Below are 27,756 nucleotides of genomic sequence, written 5' to 3' on the forward strand. Positions count from 1 at the left end.
ATAAACGGCGGGCAGATAGAGAGAGAGAGAGGGAGTGAGGAATAGGCTGGGAGGGAGAGAGAGAGTCAGAGAGAGAGAGACAGGCAGAGAGAGAGACAGACAGAGAGAGAAAGAGACAGACAGAGAGAGAGAAAGAGACAGAGACAGAGAGAGAGACAGACAGACAGACAGAGAGAGAGAAAGAGAGAGAGACAGACAGACAGACAGAGAGAGAGAGAGAGGCACAGAGAGAGATGGAGACAGAGAGAGAGATAGACAGCAGAGAGAGAGAGAGAGAGACGGAGAGAGGAGGAGAGAGAGGGAGTGAGAAACAGACTGCGAGGGAGAGAAATAGACAGAGAGATGGAGTGAGAAACAGAGAAAGGGTGAGAGGGAGTGAGAAAATAGTCAGAGACCGTGAGAGAGGGAATGAGAGACAGAGAGGGAGTGAAATAAAGACAGAGGGAGTGAGAAACAGGAGAAAGAGAGAGGCAGAGAGGGAGGAAGGGAGAGATAGCTGAAGGGAGACAGAGAGAGGGAATGAGAAACAGATAGAGAGACTGAGAGAGGAAATGAGCCAGGCAAGCACTGTGTGTATAACAGGCACTGGAACATGTGGGGAGAATAACAGAGGGAGAAATACAGAAGAGATTCATCCCCGTGAGATAACCGGGCGAGGAAGAGAAGTTAAACAGCGGGAGAGGCAGGTAGTGTAGATAAAGAGCGAGAGAGGGAGAGAGGGAAGGGGAAAGGCGGAGAGAGAAAGGAAAACAGAAACAATAAAGAAAGCTCACAAAGCACAGGGTGAAGCGAGCAAAAGGTAAAGCAGGGGAGAGAGGCGGGAGCCGGGGGATTGTCACCTTTGGCCAGGGGTAACACTCGGGCAATTTACTCCAGAACTGGGGAGTGAGGGATCCGGAACCCAGACACCCCGGGGTATGGGGGGGAGGGAGAGTGAGAGTGAGGGAGGGGAGAGAGTGGGAGGGAGGGAGAGAGAGAGAGAGGGAAGGGAGGGAGAGAGAGAGGGGGGGAGAAGGAGAGAGGGAGGGAGAGAGAGAAGGGAGAGAAAGAGGGAGGGAGAGAGAGAGTGAGGGAGGGGAGGGGGAGAGAAAGAGGGGAGAGAGGGGGAGGGAGAGAGATAGAGGGAGGGAGAGAGAGAGTGAGGGAGGGGAGGGGGAGAGAAAGAGGGGAGAGAGAGGGGGAGGGAGAGAGATAGAGGGAGGGAGAGAGAGAGTGAGGGAGGGGAGGGGGAGAGAAAGAGGGGAGAGAGAGGGGGAGGGAGAGAGATAGAGGGAGGGAGAGAGAAGGGAGAGGGAGAGAGAGGGGAGGGAGAGGGAGAGTGAGGGAGGGGAGGGGGAGAGAACGCGGGAGGGAGGAGAGAGGGAGGGAGGGAGAGAGGGAGGGAGGAAGGAAGAGAGGGAAGGGAGGGGGAGAGAGGGAGGGAGGGGAGAGAGTGAGAGAGGGAGGGAGAGAGGGAAGTTGAGAGGGAGAGAGAAGGAAGGGAGAGGGAGGGAGGGAAAGAGAGAGATAGAGAGGGAGAGACAGAGAGAAAGACGGAGGGTGGGGGGGCGGCGGTGTATATAAGGCCAGAGATTTTCCTCTCCGCCCAATTTTCTGTGGTGAGGATCAGTTTTTAAATGAAAAATTTGAGTGAATTTCTGCCCAAAATCTCATCGCCTCCTCATCACTTTCACAACTTGATCTTAATCCGAAATAAGAGAAAACAGGACCCCAGTCTGCGACTGTGCTCAGGGCCAGTCCCTCTCTCTCTCTATCCCCATCTTCTTCCTCTCTCTCCCCTCTCTCTCTCTCTTTCTCCCTCTATCCCCCCCTCTCTCTCCCTCTCTCTCTTTCTCTCCTTCCCTCTCTCTCTCTCCCTCTCTCTCTCTTCCCCCCATCTCCCTCTCTCTCTCTCCCCCCCTCTCTCTCTCTTCCTCTCCCTCCCCCTCTCTCTCTCTCCCTCTCTGCTCCAGAACCTGTCCTGTAAAAGTTGGACAGGTGTGAGAAAAAAAACTCCTTCCCAGACCCAGAGCAACCCTCTGGTGGGAATCGGGACAAACCCTGATTCTGCTCAAATACAATCCAAGAACTCTCTTTATTTTGAAAAGCTTTCGGGACAAATGTGTAGAATTTAACAGAGAATACATTTGTTGAGACATTTTGGCCATCAGTGTCACTCATTCACAGTCAGTTTAAAAAAGGCCTTTTGCATTCTGTGTGTAACAAATGCCTCCCTGCCCGTGACCCCCCTGTGTCGCTATGTGTAGGGTGTGTGTGTGTGTGGGGAGGGGGGGAGGGGGTGATATTGCTGGTATAACCCCCCCTCCCCTCCATCCCCTCCCCTCTCCAGCCCCCACCCCCAGACTCTATTCTGTGGTTGGAGCGAAGTGTTGGGCGTATGAGGTTCATGCCCACTTTAAACATCTCAAAATATCGCTGTATGTTTCTTAAAAGCAGAAAGTGCCACCTCGCAGCATGTGCCTCAGGTTGTGTTCCATGTTTAAGGGAAGGGAGGGAGGGATTGTCTGTGTGTGTGTGTGTGTGTGTGTGCCCATGAGCTCTGTGGTCCCCAACAGAGCCGAACTTGAACCCATGCGGTCTGTGCTGAACCAGCACAATACACCTGTTAATATTCTCCCCCATTCCCTCCCCTCTCACACACATACACAATCGCAGAAGTTTACAGCACGAAAGGAGGACATTTCAGCCCACCGTGTTCACGCCGGCCGACCAAGAGCTATCCAGCCTAATCCCACTTTCCAGCTCTTGGTCTGTAGCCCTGTAGGTTACAAGTGCACCTCCAAGTACCGTTTAAATGTGGCGAGGGTTTCTGCCTCTACCACCCTTTCAGGCAGCGAGTTCCGTCCCAGACCCCCACCACCCTCTGGGTGAAGAATTTCCCCTCAAATCCCCTCTAAACCTGCCCCACAATTACTTTAAATCTATGCCCCCTGGTTCTTGACCATTCTGCCAAGGGAAATAGGCCCTTCCTATCCACTCTATCTCGGTCCCTCATAATTTTATACACCTCAATAAGGTCTCCCCTCGGCCTCCTCTGTTGCAAGGAAAACAACCCCAGCCTATCCAGTCTTTCCTCATCGCTAAAATTATCCAGTCCAGGCAACATCCTGGTAAATCTCCTCTGCACCCTCTCCAGTGCAATCTGAACAACAGGTTCCCAGCTCAGTGTAAGGACACCCTGGTCTGAGGGTGTACCAAGCCTCGATAATGTTGATCTGAATTACTGTCTTTAACATTTAATTTTTGACAGTTCAAGTAAAGAGACCAGAGGCTGGTTTCTGCAAAAAAAAATGCTAAAAGACTTTAATTCGACACAATATTAAAACAATATTGCAGAATGTAATACAATTCATTATATAAAATCTTTGTTTAAAAAACTCCAGATACTTGAATAAACTGTGGGAGTAAATCTCTCGTCTTCAGCTTCATCCAAACCTTATTTGCAACAACAAAATATTTGAAATAGTCTGCAAGATTCCCTTTAGTAAAATCCCAGTAATAAATTCTTGACCCGGAGTTCCTGTCTGGTAGCTTGCTCCTGGTGTCTGTCTTTCTGATAAAAGTCCATTTTTTTTGCGGGGTGACTTTAGCAGCAGGAAGGCGTCGGGGTATCTGTAGGAAAATTCACACACACACAAACAAACAGGTAAAAATAAAGATAAACTCGTTGACCAAAAAAAGTCTGTTCGGAATAGCTGTGGCGAGGAGAGGCTGCAAGGGTTAAAGGGTTTCATTACTGATGCAGGGGAGGAGACTGCGGCCGACTCGCTGTCCCTTCCCCAGTCCAATAGACTCAAGATTTATTGTCATGCAAAGATGGACCACCGCCTCGCCATTGTCTGAAAGTACAGGGAAGTTTATTAGAAGCCGGGTGGGTCGCTCCAACAGACACTTGCACACTGGGCTGTTTGATAAAAGACACGAGCAGGGATCCCACACATCCTGTTCCACTTTCTGTGGGGAGTGAGTGAGTGAGTTTGTGTGTGTGTGTGGTTCATATCTTTTAAAAAAATCAACTGTGTTTTTTTTCCCCCCAATTCCAAGCTCCCGTCTCTATGTATAAAATGGATTACTCTTACCTCAATTCCTACGACTCTTGCATGGCAGCGATGGAGGCGTCGGCGTACGCCGATTTCAACTCGTGTAGTCAGTCCAACAGCTTCCAGTACAACCCCATCAGACCAAGCTTCGCTCCGGGGCCCGTCTGTCCCAGCCTGACTCCAGCTAGCTGCAGCCTGGGACCCCTCCGTGAGCACCAGACCACCCCATACAGCACAGGTAAAACTCAACCATAGCCAGGGGCTGGGGCTGGGACAGCGCGTTAGAAATGAAATATATAACATTACTGTGTGTTTAACTCTGTGTGTGTTTAAATATTATTAAAACCAAGTGGTGATTGGGTTAAGCAGAGCGGTGCAGAATAATTGAGTTATATTCTCGGTTATTGTCTTCACAGCTCCAGCACATTAATGGGTAATTTGGTTAAGGGGAAGGTCTGCGTATTAAATCAGAAAGAATCTAATCGAATCTCTACAGAACAAGAATTAGGATACCTTTCCCCAAATTATTAATTATTGGGGCAACGATTTCTGCTCTTTCCCCAAAGTCATAAAGTCAATTTACCGAAAGAGCATTGTGAATTGGATCCATGTTTTAAACTGTTTAAGAGGGGGAAATTCTGAATTGAAATCATTGGGATGGTGTCTCTTGCTGAATTAATATATTTTTGTTAAATTAATGGTTTGTGCAGAATTAGTCCCGCTCTCTGGGAGTTGGGAACTGTTCTGTCGTCATGCTATTTATTGAGATATAAAGTAATAATTATTTTATTCTGATATTGGTTCAGGTTGGCTCTGCTATGTCTGTCTGTATGTCTCTCTGTGTGTCTCTATCTTTATCTCTATCTGTCTCTATCTCTCTGTGTCTATTTCAGTCTCTCTGCCTGTGTGTATTTTTTCTGTATCGTCTCTCTCTCTCTTTCTGTCTCTGTCTCTGTCTCTCCCTCTGCCTCTCTGTCATTCTCTCACTCGCTCTCTCCCTCTCTCTGTCTCTCTCACTCACTCACTCTCTCTCTCTGTCTCTCTGTCTCGCTCACTCACTCACTCTTTCTCTCTCTGTCTCTCTCACTCACTCTCTCTGTCTCTCTGTCTCTCCCTCTCTCTCACTCACTCTCTCTGTCTCTCTCTCTGTCTGTCTCTCTCTCTGTCTCTCTGTCTTTCTCAATCACTCTCTGTCTCTGTCTCTGTCTCGCTCTCTCACTCAATCACTCTCTCTCTGGCTCTGTCTCTCTCTCTCTCCCTCTGTCTCTCTCTCTCTCTCTCCCCCCCCCCCCTTCTCTCTGTCTGTCTCTCTCTCTTTGTCTGTCTCTCTCTGTCTTTGTCTCTCTCTGTCTCTCTTTCTCTCTGTCTGTCTCTGTCTCTCTCTCTCTGTCTGTCTGTCTCTGTCTATCTCTCTCCCCCTCTGTCTCTCTCTCTGCCCCCCTCCCCCTCTCTCTCTCTCTCTGCCTCTCGCTCTCTCCGTCTGTCTCTCTCTGTCTCTCCCTCTCTCTCTCTCTCTCTCTGTTTGAGGATTGCAATGAGTGCAGTTTGTAATCTTCCTGTTTTTGATGTTCAGGAGAATTAAATTCTGATTTTCGTTCCTGATCGCACGGGAAACAGGAACGGAAATCTTTCCGATAATTTGTTATATACTTTTTTTTAAATCAACATTTAAGAACCAAATATGAAATCATTTAACTTTGAATTCGTTCGCTTAAAAAATAACCGAGACAAATATCACAAATTCCCAGCCCCGGGAGAGGCAGGAGGACCAGAAACGGCCCATCGCGAACCATCGCTCGGTCAGTTGGTAGTTTGAGTATTTCGTTTGATTTGGATTCTGTCTCCCACTTCGCCCTTCCGGCTGTGAGGTTTATTTTTAAATAAAATATTAACAATTTATTCATTTTCAGATGTTCACAGATTTCCTTCTTTTACGAAATTTCGATCATTTTCGGTCCGATTCAAACCGAAATATGTTTGCTCCTGTCGCAACTTTAATATTGGAGTTGAGATGTTTCCATTGAGCCGGGGTTGCAGTTCAGGAGGTTTGTGAATGTGGGTTTGCCCAGAATCCGGCCGGGGAGCAGACCCAGGTCTCAGGGCATCTGAAATCAGCACTTGTAGTGAAATATTCCAGTTATTCCATCAGCTTAACACGGAGAATTTAACAAATGGCTAAATGTTGCTGACACTCAGTATGTGAGAGAGGGAAACTGGATAAATACTTGCAGGATAAATGTTGAGGGCTGTGGGGAATGAGTAGGGGGAGTGGGACTGGCTGGCCTCTTTCTGTGCTCTATGGTTCTGTGGTTAATGTATGCGATCTTTTTGTTCTGTCCCCCTTCCCTTTCCTGACCTGCCGTGTGTTGTAATCTTTTCTGTTCCCATCTCCAGCCTCGCCCTCTGTATCTCCGCACCCGTCACTGGGAGAGGGAGAGCTCAACAGGGACACTGCGAGAAAGGCAGACATGGGGGGAGAAGATTGGTCCAGCGCACATACTGTGGACAGAATGACCTCCTTCCGTACGGCAATATTTAATGGAAAAAAAGAGACAGAGAGGGACAGAGAGAGAGACAGACAGAGGCAGAGTGAGACAGAAAGAGACAGAGAGGCAGAGTGAGGGAGAGAGAGACAGAGAAAGAGAGAGACAGAGAGAGAAAGAGAGAAAGAGAGAGAAAGAGAGAGAGAGAAAGAGAGAGAGATACAGAGAGAGCGACAGACAAAGAGAGAAAGAGAGGCAGAGAGAGAGAGAGAGAGAGAGAAAGAGAGACACAGAGAGAGAGAAAGAGACACAGAGAGAGAGAGAGAGAGACAGACAGAGAAAGAGAGTGACAGACAGAGAGAGGCAGAGTGAGAGACAGAGACAGAAAGAGTGTAGTGTAACAAAATTTGCAGATGACACAAAGATTAGTGGGAAAGCGGGTTGTGTAGAGGACACAGAGGCTGCAAAGAGATTTAGATAGGTTAAGCGAATGGGCTAAGGTTTGGCAGATGGAATACAATGTCGGAAAATGTGAGGTCATCCACCTTGGAAAAAAAACAATAAAAGGGAATATTATTTGAATGGGGAGAAATTACAACATGCTGCGGTGCAGAGGGACCTGGGGGTCCTTGTGCATGAATCCCAAAAAGTTAGTTTGCAGGTGCAGCAGGTAATCAGGAAGGCGAATGGAATGTTGGCCTTCATTGCGAGAGGGATGGAGTACAAAAGCAGGGAGGTCCTTCTGCAACTGTACAGGGTATTGGTGAGGCCGCACCTGGAGTACTGCATGCAGTTTTGGTCACCTTTCTTAAGGAAGGATATACTAGCTTTGGAGGGGGTACAGAGACGATTCACTAGGCTGATTCCGGAGATGAGGGGGTTACCTTATGATGATAAATTGAGTAGACTGGGTCTTTACTCGTTGGAGTTCAGAAGGATGAGGGGTGATCTTATAGAAACATTTAAAATAATGAAAGGGATAGACAAGATAGAGGCAGAGAGGTTGTTTCCACTGGTAGGGGAGACTAGAACTAGGGGGCACAGCCTCAAAATACGGGGGAGCCAATTTAAAACCGAGTTGAGAAGGAATTTCTTCTCCCAGAGGGTTGTGAATCTGTGGAATTCTCTGCCCAAGTAAGCAATTGAGGCTAGCTCATTGAATGTATTCAAATCACAGATAGATAGATTTTTAACCAATAAGGGAATTAAGGGTTATGGGGAGCGGGCGGGTAAGTGGAGCTGAGTCCACGGCCAGATCAGCCATGATCTTGTTGAATGGCGGAGCAGGCTCGAGGGGCTAGATGGTCTACTCCTGTTCCTAATTCTTATGTTCTTATGTTCTTATGACAGAGAGAGGCAGAGTGAGAGACAGAGAGAAAGAGAGAGAGAGAGACAGACAGACAGACAGAGAGAAAGAGAGGCAGAGAGAGAGAGAGAGAGAGTGACAGAGAGAGACAGACAGACAGAGAGAAAGAGAGACAGAGACACAGAGAGAGAGCGACAGAGAGAGAGAGACAGAGAGAGAGAGACAGAGAGAGAGAGAGAGAGAAAGAGAGACAGAGAGAAAGATAGAGAGAGAGAGACAGAGTGCCAGAGAGAGACAGAGAGAGAAAGAGAAAGAGAGAGAGAGAGAGAGAAAGAGAGAGAGAGAGAGAAAGAGAGATAGACAGAGATTTAACTAGACAGAGAGAGAGACAGAGAGAAAGAGAGAGAGACAGAGAGGCAGACAGAGAGAGAAAGAGAGAGAAAAAGAGAGAACGAGAGACAGAGAGACAGAGAAAGAGAGACAGCGAGAGAGAGAGACAGAGAGAGAGAGAGAGATAGAGAGAGAGACAGAGAGCGAGAGACAAAGAGAGAGAGATTCAGAGAGAGAGAGAGAGAGAGACAGAAGAACAGAGGGAGAGAGATGTGAGTCTATTCAAAAGCAAGTGTTGTTTAAGACAGAGCTCCTGCCCTCCCTGAGGAAGCCTGAGTCCTTGCCCCAGGGGCAGGTACACAGAGCCCGGTTCCATGCCCGTGTGACCACCCATGAACCAGCCTGGATGATGGTGTTGTCGGGCTATTCGACTGCGGGGTGCGTGGTGACCAAGCAGGGCTGCGGTCCTGGCCCGGTGACCAGAACAGCTTCCTGGCCGGTGTCCCGGGTGAGTGAGGAGGGGCAGCTGATGTCTGACATTCCCCTCACTACCCTGGGACCCCCAGCTCTGTGTGACTCGGCACCACATCCCAAGGAGCACCCCCCAAGTGGCCGTCACAGCGACTGGACTAAAGGAGGATGCGGTTCACTGATTTGATGGAGTAGATCGAGAGACACTGTTCCCAGGGGCAGGAGGGTCGGTAACCGGAGGGACACAGATTGACGATAATCGGCGATGGAACCAGAGGGGGAGTTGAGGAGAATGTTTTACCGCAACGAGTTGTTGTGATCGGGAACGCGCTGCCTGAAAGGGCGGTGGGAGCAGATTCAATAGTGACTTTCAAACAGGGAATTGGATAAATACATGTGAAGGAGAAATTTGCCAGGCTGTGGGGAAAGAGCGGGAGGAGTGGGACTGATTGGATCGCTCTGTCACAGAGCCGGCACAGGAACGATGGGCCGAATGGCATCCTCCTGTGCTGTGAGATTCTGCATTTGTTCCTTGTTCTTGAATTGACCTTCCTGCCTGTGCTCTCTCCCTCTCAGGGCTGGGTATCGGAGGCATACTGGGGCAGTGAGGCCAAACTAGCCTCAGCTTTGGTCCACGGGGGATCGCTGGGGAGGGGGCAAGAGGCAAAGGCCAGTGGCAGGGGGCAAGGGGAAAGTGGCAGGGGGCAAAGGTATGGGTCAAGGGGCAGGGGAAGGGGGCGGAGGCAGGGGCAGGGGGACGGGGGAAGGGGCAAAGGGAAGGGCCAGTGGCAGGGGGCAAGGGGAAAGTGGCAGGGGGCAGGGGCAGGAGAGAGGGGGCAGGAGGCAGGGGCAGGGGTCAAGGGGGCAAGGGGAAGGGGCAGGGGCAAAGGCAGGGGGCAGGGGACAGGGGCAGAGGGCAAAGGCAGGGGGAAGGGGCAAGGGGCAGAGGACAGGGGCAGGGGAAGGGGCGGGGGCAGGGGGAAAGGGGCAGCGGAAGGAGCAGGGGGCAAGGGGCAGGGGGAAGGGGGTGGGTGCAAACGGCAGGGGGAAGGGGCGGGGCAGGGGGCAAGGGGGAGGGGGAAGGGGGCGGGGCAGGGGGCAAGCGGCTAGGGCAGGGGCAGGGGCATGGGAGAGGGGGCAGGGGGCAGGGGTAGAGGGCAAGGGGCAGGGAAGAGGGCCAAGGGGCAGGGGCACATTATCCAGCGCCCAGTGGCTGCACCAATGACTTGTGACCCCCCTCCACATCCTCCCTCCCATCCTCCACTCCCCACCCTCTCCCCACCCCCCTCTCCCTACCCCCGCCCTCTCCCCACGCCCCCAGCAGCCTGTGTCGGTCGGCTGGCGATGAGATTAACCAATCAGTGTCAGTCAGTGATGAATGACGTGCGGTTTCAGGCGATAGACTCACGAGGTTAGAGATTGACCCCCAAAGCAGCATCACTCGAAGCCCCTCACCCTCAGCGTCTGGGGACTGGTGGTGTCGGGGTTAAATTATTGGACTAATAATTCCGAGAATGGGAATTCGAATCCCAGCGTGTTCATTTGAGAATCTGAAATAAGTTTAAAAAATAAATCTGTTAATCAAATTTCTGGTGTCAGTAAAAGTGTCTGTGAATCTGTCGCATTGTCGTAAAAACCCAACTGGTTCACTGATGCCCCTTTAGGGAAGAAAACCTGCCATCCTTACCCGGGCTGGGCCTATATGTGACTCCAGTCCCACACCCACCGGGTTGACTCTTAACTGCCCCTCTGAAGTGGCCCCTCAGTTCAAGAAGGTGGCTTACCACCATCTTCTCAGGGCCACTGGGGATGGGGCCAGCCTTACCAGCGACACTCACATCCTGACATTGAACAAACACAAAGGCAGAACGCTGATTGGAGATCGCCAATAAAGAACAGACTGTCCTCTGGGCTATTTGGCCCAGGGGTGAAAGGAGACGTCAGCACTTGCTACCTCCTGATGTGTCATAGATTTCTTCCTGGTTTACATCAAGTCTATATCACTGAAACAGACATTTATGCTCCGTGCCGGTGTTTATGCTCCACACCAGCCCCCTCCCACCCCTCTCCATCTCACCCCATCACCATATCCTTCTATTCCTGTCTCCCTCATGTGTTTATCTAGCCTCTCCTTAAATGCATCGATACTATTCGCCTCAACCCCTCCCTGTGGCAGCAAGTTCCACATTCTCACCGCTCTCTGGGTAAAGAGGTTTCTCCTGAATTCCCTATAGGATTTTAGTCACGATTATATATTTTTCCCACTATATACATATATATATGTAAATATATATTTTCGAGGGCAGTACAGTCTCCCTGTCTTATCCTCAATGACTTATTCTTCAGAAGGCCCACTTAAGTCAGAAGGTCGTGGGTTCAGGTCCCACTCCAGAGACTTGAGCACAAAATTCTAGGCTGACACACCCAGTGCAGTGCTGAGGGAGCGCCGCACTGTCGGAGGGGCAGTGCTGAGGGAGCGCCGCACTGTCGGAGGGGCAGTGCTGAGGGAGCGCCGCACTGTCGGAGGGGCAGTGCTGAGGGAGTGCCGCACTGTCGGAGGGGCAGTGCTGAGGGAGCGCCGCACTGTCGGAGGGGCAGTGCTGAGGGAGCGCCGCACTGTCGGAGGGGCAGTACTGAGGGAGTGCCGCGCTGTCGGAGGGGCAGTACTGAGGGAGCGCCCCACTGTCTGACGTGCCGTCTTTCAGATGAGATGTTAAACCGTGTACATGGGCTGTGGGAGGGGATTAAATGGGTGGGGGGAGTCTGTGATAGGGGAGAGAGTACATGGGCTGTGGGAGGGGATTAAATGGATGGGTGGAGTCAGTGATAGGGGAGAGTGTACATGGGTTGTGGGAGGGGATTAAATGGATGGGGGGAGTCAGTGATAGGGGAGAGTGTACATGGGCTGTGGGAGGGGATTAAATGGATGGGTGGAGTCAGTGATAGGGGAGAGTGTACATGGGTTGTGGGAGGGGATTAAATGGATGGGGGGAGTCAGTGATAGGGGAGAGTGTACATGGGCTGTGGGAGGGGATTAAATGGATGGGTGGAGTCAGTGATAGGGGAGAGTGTACATGGGTTGTGGGAGGGGATTAAATGGGTGGGGGGAGTCAGTGATAGGGGAGAGTGTACATGGGCTGTGGGAGGGGATTAAATGGGTGGGTGGAGTCAGTGATAGGGGAGAGAGTACATGGGCTGTGGGAGGGGATTAAATGGATGGGTGGAGTCAGTGATAGGGGAGAGTGTACATGGGCTGTGGGAGGGGATTAAATGGATGGGTGGAGTCAGTGATAGGGGAGAGTGTACATGGGTTGTGGGAGGGGATTAAATGGGTGGGGGGAGTCAGTGATAGGGGAGAGTGTACATGGGCTGTGGGGGACAGAGCGTTAAATGGCCGTTACCCATTCCATGTAAAGTTCTCCTGCCCTTCCCTTTCTGTTTAACCGAAGACGGAATTCGTTCCCATGGACGGGATTCCCAGCCCGACGAGGCGGTGACTCATGGCTCAGGTCGATCAGCAGGGGGAGGCTTCACCAATACGTCTAGAAGTGGAGTGAGTCGGAGTTAGTTTTTCTCGTGCTGCCCTCTCTGAGACAGGAACCTGCCCTCTCGCCAGCCGCTTGATTGGTAAATTGAGCAAAGATTTAACCACTATATATTTATCCATACGTCGTCAGTAGATACGTTGCTGCAGATTTACACACTTTGGATACAATAATGTTCCCTCAAAACATACAGAGGTTCCACTAACATCTGCTACCTAATGGGAGGTTTTCTTAATCTCTTGTCCACAATCAGCTGATGCCTAATTTTTTTAAACATACAACAACAATAGTAGGTTGGGCCTCTACTCATTGGAGTTCAGAAGAATGAGAGGCGATCTTATCGAAACGTATAAGATTATGAGGGGGCTTGACAAGATGGATGCAGAGAGGATGTTTCCACTGATGGGGGAGACTAGAACTAGGGGGCATGATCTTAGAATAAGGGGCCGCCCATTTAAAACTGAGATGAGGAGGAATTTCTTCTCTCAGAGGGTTGTAAATCTGTGGAATTCGCTGCCTCAGAGAGCTGTGGAAACTGGGACATTGAATAAATTTAAGACAGAAATAGATGGTTTCTTAACCGATAAGGAATAAGGGGTTATGGGGAGCGGGCGGGGAAGTGGAGCTGAGTCCATGATCGGATCAGCCATGATCGTATTAAATGGCGGAGCAGGCTCGAGGGGCCGTATGGCCTACTACTGCTGCTATTTCTTATGCTTTTATGTCACTTGCATTTATACAGCGCCTTTAACATATATAACGTCCCAAGGGGTTTCACAGGAGCATAATAAGACAATATTTGACACAAGCCACATAAAGAGATATTAGAACAGATGACCTAAAGAGGTCGGTTTTAAGGAGCGTCTTGAAGAAGGAAAGAGAGGCGGAGAGGTTTAGGGAGGGAGTTCCAGAGCAACTGAGGGCACGGACCCGATGGTTGAGCGATTATAATCAGGGATGCTCAGGAGGGCAGAATTAAAGGAGTGAAGAGATCTCGGAGGTTTGTGGGGCTGGAGGAGATTACAGAGAAAGGGCCGGGTGAGGCCATGGAGGGATTTGTAAACAAGGATGAGAATTTTGAAATCGAGGCGTTGCTTAACCGGGAGCCAATGTAGGTCAGCGAGCACAGGGGGTGATGGGTGTGCGGGACTCAGTGCGAGTTAGGACACAGGGCAGCGAGCACAGGGGGTGATGGGTGAGCGGGATTTGGTGCGAGTTAGGACACAGGGCAGCGAGCACTGGGGGTGATGGGTGAGCGAGACTTGGTGTGAATTAGGACACGGGGCACAGGGGGTGATGGGTGAGCGGGACTCGGTGCAAGTTAGGACACGGGGCACGGGGGCGATGGGTGAGCGGGACTCGGTGCGAGTTAGGACAAGGTGCAGCGAGCACAGGGGGTGATGGGTGAGCGGGACTTGGTATGAGTTAGGACATGGGGCAGCCGAGTTTTGGATCACCTCTAGTTTACGGAGGGTAGAATGTGGGAGGCCAGCCAGGTGTAGGTTGAAATAATAAAGTCTGGAGGTAACAAAGGCATGGATTAGGGTTTGAGCAGCAGATGAACTGAGGCAGGGTCGGAGTCGGGCGATGTTACAGAGGGGTAAATAGTTACAAGGTGAAGGGCATGGGTGAGCTCACTCCACAGCACCATCGAGTGGCCAGAGACCGTAACTACACTGTGATCATTGACAGCAAAATTGAACAGGAAATATCGACATAGAGATTTACAATATAACAGCTGGACGTAATAAAGAATTTAATTGCATCTCCTTAGATAGCACCGTGAGTACGGTTCTCAGCTATAAAGACAGCTAGTATCGGTGTCCCCCGGCTAGGGGAAGGGAAGATCAGGCAAGTTACGTAGAGTGTGTAGCACAGAAACAGGCCACTGGGTCCACCCGCTCCGTGCCGGGGTTTATGCTCCACACCAGCCCCCTCCCACCCCTCTCCATCTCACCCCATCACCATCTCCTTCTATTCCTTTCTCCCTCATGTGTTTATCCAGCTTCCCCTTAAATGCATCGATACTATTCTCTTCAATCCCTCCCCTTGGCAGCGAGTTTCACATTCTCACCGCTCTCTGGGTAAAGAAGTTGCCCCTGAATTCCCCATTGGATTTATTAGTGACTGTCTTACATTGATGGCTGCACGTTTTGAATTCCCTCATAATCGGAAACATTTATCTCACTTGCTATCGGGGTCTCTTGCTGTAAAGTGGCAATGTCTGAGCATGGGCTGAGGTCCTTCACAGTCCAAATGGATTCTGCCCCCTAACCCCAAAGAAAGCCACTTGGGAGAGTTAAGGAAGAGCTCCCAGTGCATGCGGACGTCTGCCCCAGCCTGAGTGAGCGCCTTTCAGAGATGGGTTAGGATGGGGGAGGCTAACAAAAGATTTTAATTAATATATAATTAATTGCTAATGGTGTTGTCAGCTGATGGATATAAGTTTTCCTTTAAGATAAGACACGATGAAGGAGTTGAGCGAGTGGCTTCTAGAAACTTGCTCCGCACCGCCACCTGGTGGCCATAGCCTCGAAACTACATTGTGACAGTTAAATGTTGACATAGTAATTTGCAGTAATGTGTGACCAATACTTGTGACAAAAGGAAGTAAGGATTGTGAACAGGAATTAAAGTCTTCATAGAACGATACAGCACAGAAGGAGGCCATTCGGCCCATCGTGCCTGTGCTGGCTCTGTGACAGAGCGATCCAAAGCAGGAAACGGGTACTGAGGTGAATAATCAGCCATGATCATATTGAATGGTGGTGCAGGCTTGAAGGGCCGAATGGCCTACTCCTGCACCTAATTTCTATGTTTCTATGTTTCTATTAGTCCCACTCCCCCCGCTCTTTCACCACAGCCCGGCACTTTTCGAGTATTTATGCAACTCCAGTTTGAAAGTCACTATTGAATCTGCTCCCACCGCCCTTTCAGGCAGCGCGTTCCCGATCACAACAACTCACCTGGAATACAGTTTAGGTCTCTGTTTTTAATGTAGGATGTACTTGTGTTGGAGGCAGTTCAGAGAAGGTTCATGAGGTTGATCTCTGAGATGAAGGGATTGTCTTATGAGGAAAGGTTGAGCAGGTTGGGCCTATACTCATTGGAGTTGAGAAGAATGAGAGGTGATCTATTGAAACGTCTAAGATTCTGAGGGGGGCTCGACAAGGAGGATGCAGAGAGGATGTTTCCCCTCGTGCGGGAGACTAGAACTAGAGGGCAGAGTTTCAAAATAAGGGGTTGTTCATTTAAAACTGAGATGAGGAGGAACTTCTTCTCTCAGAGGGTCGTGAGTCTTTGGAATTCTCTGCCCCAGAGAGCTGTGGGGGCTGGGTCATTGAATATATTTAAGGTGGAGATAGACAGATTGTTGAGCGATAAGGGAGTGAAGGGTTATGGGGAGCGGGCGGGGAAGTGGAGCTGAGTCCATGATCAGATCAGCCATGATCGTATTAAATGGTGGAGCAGGCTCGAGGGGCCGAATGGCCAACTCCTGCTCCTATTTCTTATGTTCTTATTGTTCACTGTATAACAACCCTCTGGGTCTTTTGCCAATCTGTGTCCTCTGGTTACCGACCCTCCCGCCACTGGAAATACTTCCTCTTTATTTACTCCTGATTATTTTGAAATCCCGTGCAAGGTTTTTACTGAGTGCGCTTCATCCCAGTCTGGGTCGGTTCGAGCAATGGTGGTCAGTCTTTGACGTCTGCTTTTCTGTTGGTCTAAGTTCCGTACAAGTTCTTCACGGATCACGGCGGGATCAACGAGAAACGGAAGCAGCGGAGGATTCGGACAACGTTCACCAGCTCGCAGCTGAAGGAGCTGGAGCGAGTGTTTGCAGAGACACACTATCCCGACATCTATACCCGGGAGGAGCTGGCACTGAAGATCGATCTGACCGAGGCCCGGGTCCAGGTAAGCCGCATTTACCATCATCCTACATCCGCTGTTTCTCACATGGAGCTCAGGGGGTAGCACTCTCCCTCTGAGTCAGAAGGTCGTGGGTTCAAGTCCCACTCCGGAGACTTGAGCACAAAATCTAGGCTGACACTCCCAGTGAAGTACTGAGGGAACGCCGCAGTGTCGGAGGGGCAGTACTGAGGGAGCGCCGCAGTGTCGGAGGGGCAGTACTGAGGGAGCGCCGCAGTGTCGGAGGGTCAGTACTGAGGGAGCGCCGCAGTGTCGGAGGGGCAGTACTGAGGGAGCGCCGCAGTGTCGGAGGGGCAGTACTGAGGGAGCGCCGCAGTGTCGGAGGGGCACTCCTGAGGGAGCACCGCACTGTTGGAGGGGCAGTACTGAGGGAGCGCCGCAGTGTCGGAGGGGCAGTACTGAGGGAGCGCCGCACTGTCGGAGGGGCAGTGCTGAGGGAGCGCCGCACTGTCGGAGGGGCAGTGCTGAGGGAATGCTGCACTGTCAGAGGGGCAGTACTGAGGGAGCGCCGCACTGTTGGAGGGGCGGTACTGAGGGAGCGCCGCACTGTCGGAGGGGCAGTACTGAGGGAGCGCCGCACTGTTGGAGGGGCGGTACTGAGGGAGCGCCGCACTGTTGGAGGGGCGGTACTGAGGGAGCGCCGCACTGTTGGAGGGGCGGTACTGAGGGAGCGCCGCACTGTCGGACGGGCGGTACTGAGGGAGCTCCGCACTGTCGGAGGGGCAGTACTGAGGGAGCGCCGCACTGTCGGAGGGGCAGTACTGAGGGAGCGCCGCACTGTTGGAGGGGCGGTACTGAGGGAGTGCCACACTGTCGGAGGGGCAACATTAGAATGAAGGCAGAAGCTTATAAATTTGCGAAGCATATAGTAAGCCTGAGAATTGGGAGAGATTCAGAAACTAGTAAAGGATGACCAAAAAATTGATAAAAAAGTGAAAAATAGACTGAGAGAAAACTAGCAAGAAATATAAAAACAGATTGTAAGAGATTGTAACAGTATGTAAAAATGAAGAGAGTAGCAAAAGTAAACATTGTTCTCTTAGCGTCTGAGGCAGGAGAAATTATTATGGAAATAAGGAAATGGCAGAAACATTAAACAAATATTTTGTATCTGTCTTCACAGTAGAAGACGCAAAGAGCGTACCTAAACTGATGTAAAACCAAAGGGTCTAATGAGCATGTGGAACTTAATGCAATTAAGATAAGTAGAGAAAAAGTACTAGAGAAATTAATGGATCTAAAAGCTGACATATCCTCTGGACCTGGGGGTCCTTGAGCATGAAACACAAAAGATTAGTATGAAGGAACAGCAAGTGATCAGGAAGGCAAATGATATCTTGGCCTTTATTGCAAAGGGGATGGAATATAAAAGCAGGAAAGTCTTGCTACATTTATACAGGGTATTGATGAGGCCACTGGAATACTGCGTGCAGTTTTGGTTTCCATATTTACGAAAGGATATATTTGCTTTGGAGGCAGTTCAGTGAAGGTTCACTCGGTTGATTCCGGAGATGAGGGGGTTGACTTATGAGGAAAGGTTGAGTAGGTTGGGCCTCTACTCATTGGAGTTCAGAAGAATGAGAGGTGACCTTATCGAAACGTATAAGATTATGAGGGGGCTTGACAAGGTGGATGCAGAGAGGATGTTTCCACTGATGGGGGAGACTAGAACTAGGAGACATAGTCTTAGAATAAGGGGCCGCCCATTTAAAACTGAGATGAGGAGAAATTTCTTCTCTCAGAGGGTTGTAAATCTGTGGAATTTGCTGCCTCAGAGAGCTGTGGAAGCCGGGTCATTGAATAAATTTAAGACAGAGATAGACAGATTTTTGAGCGATAAGGGGATAAGGGGTTATGGGGAGCGGGCAGGGAAGTGGAGCTGAGTCCATGATCGGATCAGCCATGATCCGGTTAGTTTAACATCTGTAATGGGGAAAATGCTTGAAGCTATCATTAAGGAAGAAATAGCGGGACATCTAGATAGGAATAGTGCAATCAAGCAGACGCAACATGGATTCATGAAGGGGAAATCATGTTTAACTAATTTACTGGAATTCTTTGAGGATATAACGAGCATGGTGGATAGAGGTGTACCGATGGATGTGGTGTATTTGGATTTCCAAAAGGCATTTGATAAGGTGCCACACAAAAGGTTACTGCAGAAGATAAAGGTACGCGGAGTCAGCGGAAATGTATTAGCATGGATAGAGAATTGGCTGGCTAACAGAAAGCAGAGAGTCGGGATAAATGGGTCCTTTTTGGGTTGGAAATCAGTGGTTAATGGTGTGCCACAGGGATCAGTGCTGGGACCACAACTGTTTACAATATTCATAGATGATCTGGAAGAGAGGACAGAGTGTAGTGTAACAAAATTTGCAGATGACACAAAGATTAGTGGGAAAGTGGGTTGTGTAGAGGACACAGAGAGGCTGCAAAGAGATTTAGATAGGTTAAGCGAATGGGCTAAGGTTTGGCAGATGGAATACAATGTCGGAAAATGTGCGGTCATCCATCTTGGAAAAAAAAAACAGTAAAAGGGAATATTATTTGAATGGGGAGAAATTACAACATGCTGCGGTGCAGAGGTACCTGGGGGTCCTTGTGCATGAATCCCAAAAAGTTAGTTTGCAGGTGCAGCAGGTAATCAGGAAGGTGAATGGAATGTTGGCCTTCATTGCGAGAGGGATGGAGTACAAAAGCAGGGAGGTCCTGCTGCAACTGTATAGGGTATTGGTGAGGCCGCACCTGGAGTACTGCGTGCAGTTTTGGTCACCTTAAGGAAGGATATACTAGCTTTGGAGGGGATACAGAGACGATTCACCAGGCTGATTCCGGAGATGAGGGGGTTACCTTATGATGATAGATTGAGTAGACTGAGTCTTTACTCGTTGGAGTTCAGAAGGATGAGGGGTGATCTTATAGAAACATTTAAAATAATGAAAGGGATAGACAAGATAGAGGCAGAGAGGTTGTTTCCACTGGTAGGGGAGACTAGAACTAGGGGGCACAGCCTCAAAATACGGTGGAGCCAATTTAAAACCGAGTTGAGAAGGAATTTCTTCTCCCAGAGGGTTGTGAATCTGTGGAATTCTCTGCCCAGGGAAGCAGTTGAGGCTAGCTCATTGAATGTATTCAAGTCACAGATAGATATATTTTTAACCAATAAGGGAATTAAGGGTTACGGGGAGCGGGCGGGTAAGTGGAGCTGAGTCCACGGCCAGATCAGCCATGATCTTGTTGAGTGGCGGAGCAGGCTCGAGGGGCTAGATGGCCTACTCCTGTTCCTAATTCTTATGTTCTTATGTATTAAATGGCGGAGCAGGCTCGAGGGGCCGAATGGCCTACTCCTGCTCCTATTTCTATGTTCTTATGTTCTTATCCTAGTGTTCTAAAAGAGATGACTGTGGATGCATTGGGTTGTGATCTTTCAAAATTCTCTAGATTGTAGAACAGTCCCAGCGGATTAGAAAGTAGCAAATGCAACCCCGCTATTCAAGAAAGGAGGGAGAGAGAAAACAGGGAACTACAGGCCAGTTAGCCTGACATCAGTCATCGGGAAAATGCTGATATCCATTGTTAAGGAAGTGGTATCAGGGCACTTAGATAATCATAACATGATTAGGCAGAGTCAACATGGTTTTATGAAAGAGAAATCATGTTTAACAAATTTATTAGAGTTTTTTGAGGATGTAACTAGCAGGGTAGATAAAGGGGAACCAGTGGATGTAGTATATTTGGATTTCCAAAAGGCATTCGATAAGGTGTCACATAAAAGATTATTACACAAGATAAGGGCTCATGAGATTGGAGGTAATGCATTAGCACGGATAGAGGATTGGTTAATGGACAGAAAACAGAGTAGGGATAAATAGGTCATTTTCGGGTTGGCAGGCTGTAACTAGTGGGGTGCTGCAAGGATCAGTGCTGGGGCCTCAGCTATTTATAATCTATATTCTTGACCTAGATGAAGGGATCAAGTGTAATGTATCCAAGTTTACTGACGATAAAAAGTTAGATGGGACAGCAAGCTGTGAGGAGAACACAAAGCATCCACAAAGGGATATCGTGAGTGGGCAGTAAGGTGGCAGATGGAGCACTGACCACACTCGACCAGCTCCGCTGGGCGGGCCACATTGTCCGCATGTCCGACACAAGACTCCCAAACCAAGCGCTCTACTCGGAACTCCTACACAGCAAGCGAGCCCCAGGTGGGCAGAGGAAACGTTACAAGGACACCCTCAAAGCCTCCCTGATAAAGTGCAACATCCCCACCGACACCTGGGAGTCCCTGGCCAAAGACCGCCCTAAGTGGAGGAAGTGCATCCGGGAGGGCGCTGAGCACCTCGAGTCTCGTCGTCGAGAGCATGCAGAAAACAAGCGCAGGCAGCGGAAGGAGCGTGCGGCAAACCAGTCCCACCCTCCCTTTCCTTCAACCACTGTCTGTCCCACCCGTGACAGAGACTGTGATTCCCATATTGGACTGTTCAGTCACCTGAGAACTCACTTTTAGAGCGGAAGCAAGTCTTCCTCGATTCCGAGGCACTGCCTATGCTGATGATGGAGTATAATGTGGGGAAATGTGAGGTTATTCACTTTGGTAGAAAGAATAGAAAAACAGAATATTTTGTAAATGGTGAGAAACATTTAAATGTTAGTGTTCAGAGAGATACGAATGTCCCTTGCGTAAGAAACACAGACAGCGAGCATTCAGGTACAGCAAGCACTAAGGAAGGCAAATGGTATGTTATCCTTTATTGCAAGGGGGTTGGAGTATAAGAGTAAGGAAGTCTTGCTACAATTGTACAGGGCCCTGGTGAGACCACACCTGGAGTACTGTGCACAGTTTGGGTCTCCTTATCTAAGGAAGGATATACTTGCCTTGGAGGCGGTACAACAAAGGTTCACTGGATTGATTCCTGGGATGAGAGGGCTGTCTTATGTTGAGAGATTGTGTCGAATGTTCCATATTCTCACCACTCTCTGGGTAAAGAAGTTTCTCCTGAATTCCCTATGGGATTTATTAGTGACTGTCTTATATTGATGGCCCCTGGTTCTGGTCTCCTCCACAAGTGGGAACACCTTCTGTACATCTACCCGAGCAAACCCTTTCGTAATTTTAAAGCCTGTCGGATCTTCTCTTGATGTGGAAACATCTTGTCTTGTGCTCGCTGACCTACATTGGCTCCCGGTTAAGCAACGCTTCGATGTTAAAATTCTCATCCTTATTTGCAAATCCCTCCATGATTTCTCCTCTCCCTATCTCTGTAATCTCCTCCAGCCTCACAACCCCCGAGATGTCTGCTCACTTCCAACTCTGGCCTCTTGAGCATCCCCTGATTTCCATCGCTCCACCATCGGTGGCCGTGCCTTCAGCTGCCTGGGCCCCAAGCTCTGGAACTCCCTCCCTAAACCTCTCTGATTCTCTTTCTTCCTTTAAGACGCTCCTTAAAACCTACCTCTTTGACCAAGCTTTTGATCGCCTGCATTAATATCTCCCTATGTGGCTCGGTTTGTTTGATCAACCTCCTGTGAATCGCTGTAATGTATTCTCACAGGTTTGTAGAGCTGTTGAGTTGGGAGTGGCTTAGCCAGTCACGTGATGTTCACAAGACTCAATAAAACCCCAGCCAGTTGGGTTTGGGGGATCCACGATGAGGTATGCAGTTGTGAGCCTGGTGGAAACCAACTAGTTCTTAACAGCAATGTGTTGCTATGAATTCTTAACCAAAGGACCCATGAAGCAAAAACATTACAATCGCCTTGGGACGTTTTATGACGTTATGGGTGCTACATAAATGCAATTTGTTGTTGTTGTCTACCCTATTGAAGCCGCTCTTTTGTGACTCCACTTCCTGACGTGCCTTTTTCCCGTTTTGTTCCAGGTTTGGTTCCAGAACCGACGGGCCAAATTCCGCAAGCAGGAGAGAGCCGCCAACTCGAAGGGGAACGGTGGCAATGCTGCCGGCAAGAAGCCCGACCTGCTCTCCGAAGAAGACGACTCCAAGGAGGCCAAGTGCACCGACCCAGACAGCACAGCCAACCCTGCCTGCTCCTCTTCCTCTTCCTCCTCCTCCTCCTCCTCCACCTCCTCGGGCCCCATCTCCAGCAGCAGTCCCCATGCCCCCGTCAACATGCCCAGCCCCAATAGCTCCCAGTCCATGAAGGCCCCAGCCTGGCCCACCACCGACCTGCTCAAAGCTCAGGCCTGGCATCCCAGCGACAGCCTGACAGGCCCCTTTGCCGGCGTGCTCTCCACCTTGCACAGAAAGTCCAACGTGCTCAAACCTAACCTATTCTAGAGAGAGCGCGCGGTGGGCTGGACCACACACCCAATCCTCCTCCTCCCGCCTCCCCTTCATGTTTTCTCTCTCTCTCTCTCTCTCTCTCTCTCCATTGCATTTGTTCGCGCCTCAGAGGAAAGAGCGTTGTTGCCTTAACGGTCCCCGTGGGCACAGGTGGCATTTTCCCCCAACGTGCCCTGCCGCACGGCCCCACCCTGTCCTCAGGACTCAGGCCTTGGGACTCAGGCCTTGGGACTTGGGCTTCGGGCCTTGGGACTCAGGCTTTGGGCCTTGGGACTCAGGCCTTGGGACTTGGGCTTCGGGCCTTGGGACTCAGGCCTTGGGACTTGGGCTTTGGGCCTTGGGCTTCAGGCCTCAGGCCTCGGAACTTGGGCTTCGGGCCTTGGGACTCAGGCTTTGGGCCTTGGGACTCAGGCTTTGGGCCTTGGGACTCGGGCTTCGGGCCTTGGGACTCAGGCTTTGGGCCTTGGGACTTGGGCTTCAGGCCTTGGAACTTGGGCTTCGGGCCTTGGGACTCAGGCTTTGGGCCTTGGGACTTGGGCTTCGGGCCTTGGGACTCAGGCTTTGGGCCTCGGGCTTCGGGCCTTGGGACTTGGGCTTCGGGCCTTGGGCTTCGGGCCTTGGGACTCAGGCTTTGGGACTTGGGCTTCGGGCCTTGGGACTCAGGCTTTGGGCCTTGGGACTTGGGCTTCGGGCCTTGGGACTCAGGCTTTGGGCCTTGGGCTTCGGGCCTTGGGACTCAGGCTTTGGGCCTTGGGACTTAGGCTTCGGGCCTTGGGACTCAGGCTTTGGGACTTGGGCTTCGGGCCTTGGGACTCAGGCTTTGGGCCTTGGGACTTGGGCTTCGGGCCTTGGGACTCAGGCTTTGGGATTCAGGCCTTGTGTCTCCGGATTTGGGACTCTCGCTCTGCCTTGTACAGTGAAGGCCTCCCTCCCGGGTTGGTGCTCTGTGATAGCAGCGTCCCTCAGTAAACATGTCCCCGAATGCCCCAATGCTCCACTTGGCCTCAGCGGGTCTGGGTGAGCCCCTGGGTCCCGAACCCTCAGTCGGTCTGAACTCCTTCCTACACAGCGGAGACGAGGAGAACTTTCTTTACGCAGCGAGTTGCTGTGATCGGGAATGCGCTGCCTGAAAGGACAATGGGAGCAGATTCAATAGCAACTTTCAAACCAGAATTGGATAAATACTTGAAAAGGAGAAACTTGCCGGGCTGTGGGGAGAGAGCGGGGGGGAGTGGGACTAACTGGATCACTCTCTCACAGAGCCAGCACAGGCACGATGGGCCGAATGGCCTCCTGCTGTGCTGTGAGATTCTGTGATAGAAATAAATGCAGGAAAACAGGCCATTCGGCCCATCTAGTCCGTGTCGGAGTTTAACCCTTTACTCCACATCACTTTGATCACCCATCAGGACTTCACCTTCCGTTGTGGTTGAACAGCAAGGGGTTTTTCGAGCTGAAAGGGCAGATTGATCGAATCCCGGCTCTATTCCCCTCGCCCCTTCCCACTGGTGCTGATCATTTGGCTCTCCAGTGTAATCTCCCTGTGGGTTGGGTGGACGGAGGGGCGTTGGGGGAGGGGGGAGTGGTGGGGGGTGTCGTGTATCACAGGCGTCGGCCTCTCACCCCAAGAGACCACCCTTCACAAACCCACAGAGCAAGTGCTATTCAACTGTGGGGGGAAGCAGCTGAGCCCGGTCCAGTTCTAATCGGAGACGCACACTTTCCAGCGGGGTGGTGAAATGTGTCGTTGACTGGTGGGTGATCCGGGGGTGGGAATCTCAGAGGGTGATGTCCCACCCTCCCCTTGCCTGCCGTTTGAGATGCCCAGTGATGTCAAACGGAGACCAGACTGGGCGATGGTGAGGCCTGACTGGAGCCAATCAGTGTTGATACCTTGACCCATGGACGCAACGGAAAATATCAATGCTCCTGATCCCAATCAAAGGATTCCCTCACCCGCTACAACATGAGGACTAGAACATCAGACGTACGAGCAGGAGTCGGCCATTCAGCCCCTCGAGCCTGCTCCGCCATTCAATTAGATCTTCGACCTCAACTCCACTTTCCCGCCCGATTCCCATATCCCTCGATGCCACGAGAGTCCAAAAATCTATCGATCTCAGCCTTGAATATACTCAGCGATTGAGCCTCCACAGCCCTCTGGGGCAGAGAATTCCAAAGATTCACCACCCTCTGAGTGAGGAAATTCCTCCTCATCTCAGTCCTAAATGGCCGACCCCTTATCCTGAGACTGTGACCCCTGGTTCTAGACTCCCCAGCCCGGGGGAAACATCCTCCCTGCATCTACCCTGTCAATCCCCCTCAGAATCTGGTATTCTCTATTATTAGGCTCAACAGTGATGCCTCCACGGTCCAATAGCCGGGCAGCACCTACTGCTGACAGATGAAGACCTGGTGAGGTAAAGGAGAGGTGGCTGGGGCATGTGGAACTGGACAGGAGAGGTGGGAGGGAGAGAGGGAGGACAGAAAAATGTTTCTAAAACATGTGCAAAGTTTGTATTTAGCTTTCTGAAGGTGAGCTTGGATGTAGAGCAAGAGCCCATCAATCCCGCAGCGTTAATCCCCCGCTGCTTTGTGTTTTTTAAAAAAATAATTTATTCTCAAATGTATATGAATTAATTTATGTTGATGGTTGAGCGCCCTTTCAGGTAATTGCTGAGAGGAACCTGTTCTCACTGGATAATGTCCAGAGGATTAACCATTCTCTGGCAATCACAAGGCAGAGGTATTTCTCTATAACACATTTCTGTCTGTAAGACTTGGGGCCCCAGGTTACATCATGTCAGGGAGATATCTGTACACTGACTGGTGTCTCTCAGTCCCCTCTCCCACAGGGAGATATCTGTACACTGACTGGTGTCTCTCAGTCCCCTCTCCCACAGGGAGATATCTGTACACTGACTGGTGTCTCTCAGTCCCCTCTCCCTCAGGGAGATATCTGTACACTGACTGGTGTCTCTCAGTCCCCTCTCCCACAGGGAGATATCTGTACACTGACTGGTGTCTCTCAGTCCCCTCTCTCTCAGGGAGATATCTGTACACTGACTGGTGTCTCTCAGTCCCACTCCCTCAGGGAGATATCTGTACACTGACTGGTGTCTCTCAGTCCCCTCTCCCTCAGGGAGATATCTGTACACTGACTGGTGTCTCTCAGTCCCCTCTCTCTCAGGGAGATATCTGTACATTGACAGGTGTCTCTCAGTCCCACTCCCTCAGGGAGATATCTGTACACTGACTGGTGTCTCTCAGTCCCCTCTCCCTCAGGGAGATATCTGTATACTGACTGGTGTCTCTCAGTCCCCTCTCCCTCAGGGTGATATCTGTACACTGACTGGTGTCTCTCAGTCCCTCTCCCTCAGGGAGATATCTGTACACTGACTGGTGTCTCTCAGTCCCCTCTCCCTCAGCGAGATATCTGTACACTGACTGGTGTCTCTCAGTCCCCATCCCTCAGGGAGATATCTGTACACTGACTGGTGTCTCTCAGTCCCCTCTCCCTCAGGGTGATATCTGTACACTGACTGGTGTCTCTCAGTCCCTCTCCCTCAGGGAGATATCGGAACACTGACTGGTGTCTCTCAGTCCCCTCTCCCTCAGGGAGATATCTGTACACTGACTGGTGTCTCTCAGTCCCCTCTCTCTCAGGGAGATATCTGTACATTGACAGGTGTCTCTCAGTCCCACTCCCTCAGGGAGATATCTGTACACTGACTGGTGTCTCTCAGTCCCCTCTCTCTCAGGGAGATATCTGTACACTGATTGGTGTCTCTCAGTCTCTCTCTCTCAAGGAGATATCTGTACACTAACTGGTGTCTCTCAGTCCCTCTCCCTCAGGGAGATATCTGTACACTGACTGGTGTCTCTCAGTCCCCTCTCCCTCAGGGAGATATCTGTACACTGACTGGTGTCTCTCAGTCCCTCTCCCTCAGGGAGATATCTGGACACTGACTGGTGTCTCTCAGTCCCTCTCCCTCAGGGAGATATCTGTACACTGACTGGTGTCTCTCAGTCCCTCTCCCTCAGGGAGATATCTGTACACTGACTGGTGTCTCTCAGTCCCTCTCCCTCAGGGAGATATCTGTACACTGACTGGTGTCTCTCAGTCCCTCTCCCTCTGGGAGATATCTGTACACTGAACGGTGTCTCTCAGTCTCTCTCCCTCTGGGAGATATCTGTACACTGAACGGTGTCTCTCAGTCCCTTTCTCTCAGGGAGATATCTGTACACTGACTGGTGTCTCTCAGTCCCTCTCCCTCTGGGAGATATCTGTACACTGAATGGTGTCCCCTTTGAAAGAGATGGAGTAAAGTAGTTAGGATGGTCGCATATACAGACATGGAGCCTATTGGATTGCATTTGGAGAATGGCTCTTGTCCTCAGTATATATTAGGATAATTTCTTTGCTATTTCCAATTGAGAACGATGTTAGTTAAATATTGTACATAAGGTGATAGAACTGTTATAAATACTGCCTGAGCTCCTAGAAACTGTCTTTGTGATTTTAACAGACGTAACATTCTTCTAACTGCCAAAGAATTGGTGAGGCTTGTAATCAAATTGTTTATTTTTGATTTTTCAGATTAATCTATTGAGTGCTGAACCTTTTTCGCAGCTTTCGAAATAAACCTATTCTCTCTGTCGTGCAACATAATGACAGGTTGGCCTAGGACCATCCCACAATAAGGCCGGTTGCTATGGCAAACTGTGCCAGCATTGGCTACAGTGAGCCCATTGCCATGGGATGTCGGCCTACACTGAGGCCTGTTGCTATGGGAGGCTAACCAGGGCCTATATTGAGGCCTGTTGCTATGGTAAGCTAACCAGGGCCTATATTGAGGCCTGTTGCTATGGTAGGCTAACCAGGGCCTATATTGAGGCCTGTTACTATGGGAGGCTAATCAGGGCCTATATTGAGGCCTGTTACTATGGGAGGCTAATCAGGGCCTACATTGAAGCTTGTGACTCTGCTTTCCATTTTCTGTCATGTGGAAATGCTTGTCCTCCAGTCTGAACCTTAGATACTATCAATAAGATGGAAAACTTCCCATGTGAGGAAAAGCTATGCATCCAAATTGGCATTTTAACTACCTGGAATAGCGCAATGGCCACAAACACCCTGCTCTCCAATTTAAAGGCGGATTGTTCTGGCATGACCGATGACAGCAACAGTAACAGTTCCAATGGCAGCCCAGTCTGTGTGCCCAAGGTGGAGGGGCGATGAGCTCTGATTTACCTCTTGTTAAAATGGCTCTCAACCAAGCAGAATCCATCCATATTTCTTCCCAGAGCAAGCAAGGTCGCATCGCGCGCGCTGTTGGTTTT

At 50.4% G+C, this 27,756-nt stretch overlaps 1 protein-coding gene across 1 annotated transcript in view; it reads left to right on the plus strand.

Moving 5' to 3' along the window:
• phox2a (paired like homeobox 2A) overlaps positions 1-22,407 on the plus strand; it is a 250,471-nt gene extending 228,064 nt beyond the window's left edge. Inside the window, exons 2-4 of the mRNA XM_070892580.1 lie at positions 4,045-4,278; positions 15,906-16,093; positions 21,991-22,407. Of these exons, the coding sequence (XP_070748681.1) occupies positions 4,056-4,278; positions 15,906-16,093; positions 21,991-22,407 (828 nt within the window). The 5' untranslated portion in view covers positions 4,045-4,055. The remainder of the gene's footprint in view (positions 1-4,044; positions 4,279-15,905; positions 16,094-21,990) is intronic.
• The last annotated feature ends 5,349 nt before the right edge of the window (positions 22,408-27,756 follow it).

This window comes from Pristiophorus japonicus, chromosome 10 (assembly GCF_044704955.1).
Source record: "Pristiophorus japonicus isolate sPriJap1 chromosome 10, sPriJap1.hap1, whole genome shotgun sequence".
Taxonomy (NCBI): domain Eukaryota; kingdom Metazoa; phylum Chordata; class Chondrichthyes; family Pristiophoridae; genus Pristiophorus; species Pristiophorus japonicus.